General features: G+C 50.7%; 1 protein-coding gene across 1 annotated transcript; it reads left to right on the forward strand.

Annotated features, from left to right (window-relative positions):
- Nucleotides 1-207: 207 nt before the first annotated feature.
- On the forward strand, nucleotides 208-873 carry LOC113009823 (claudin-22-like). The gene has a single exon (XM_026148400.1). The coding sequence runs from the start codon at nucleotides 208-210 to the stop codon at nucleotides 871-873; it is 666 nt and encodes a 221-aa protein (XP_026004185.1).
- The last annotated feature ends 322 nt before the right edge of the window (nucleotides 874-1,195 follow it).

The raw sequence follows: 1,195 nt of genomic DNA on the forward strand, positions 1-1,195 counted from the left end.
ATCCTGCCTGCAGGTGACCTCACAGCAATCCTGTTGTTTCCAGTCGGCCAATCATAGCCTTCCTCTGCCTGGACAGGGTGTGATAACTTTTCCAGCTGGGCCTGACTGCAAAGTCTGTCTCTGCTAGCATTGATGTCCCAGCAGATCCCCCTCCTGAAAGGAGCAAAGTAAAGACCAGGACCCTCTGAGAGCTACAGCATCGCTGTCATGGACTCTAGCAATGGCACTCTAGAGCTGCTGGGGGTTGGTTTAGCAATAGTGGCCTGGATCTGTTCCCTGACCACCATCCTGATGCCTTCATGGATCACACTGTCTACAGACCTGCTTCCCACTGAGGAAACTAACATGGGCCTCTGGGTGACCTGTGTGAGCCAGGAAGCGACGGATAAGCTGGAGTGCCGGCCCTATGACAGCATGTTTGAACTGCCACCAGACATTATACTGGCCCGGATTCTCATGTCCTTGGTGCTGGGGGTGGGATTGTTGGGTGTGCTGCTGGCCATCCCCGGTATCCGCCTGGTTAATGGCTGCCAAAACCACCTGGATGACTTTAGCTGTAAGAGGGCGCTGAAGGCAATAGGCGGGGCACTGTGCCTGGTAACAGGGATCCTGGGCCTTATCCCGGTCTCTTACGTCGCCCACCTGACGCTTGTGAGATTCTTCGACGAGACAGTGCCTCAGATTGTCCCTCGCTGGGAGTTCGGCTATGCTCTGTTCTGTGGCTGGATTGCAGGCATCCTCCACCTGGTGGCAGGAACGCTGCTGCTGATTTCCTGTCTTCATTTCCAGAAGCTGGACAGGCCTGTGCACATCCCTCTGGGCATTGTGACACCAGGACCCAATTTTGAAAGAACCAGGACTGAGTATGTGTGAGAGTGCCTTCCAACATTCATTGTTCTGGTCCCTAGAAGTAGAAGACCCCACCCACCCAACTACGATGAACAGTTCTAAGTATGTCTGAGATACTCCAGCAGAAACACTTCTGTCCCACTTCTATCTCAGTCCCTATATTGAGGTTACCTTTCAAATCAAGGGTATCAGTCCAAACATGTAAGTTTTTTCGAGTGTTCTGAATTGAGCCATTTCAGATAGATTCACAAAGAGTAAAGTTTAACATTTTCTGGATCAGAGACCAAACATGGGACTAACTGAATTTGAATGAAACTCTCAGGATTGAAACTTTCACCAAATTAAG

This window comes from Astatotilapia calliptera, chromosome 17, assembly GCF_900246225.1.
Source record: "Astatotilapia calliptera chromosome 17, fAstCal1.2, whole genome shotgun sequence".
Lineage (NCBI taxonomy): Eukaryota > Metazoa > Chordata > Actinopteri > Cichliformes > Cichlidae > Astatotilapia > Astatotilapia calliptera.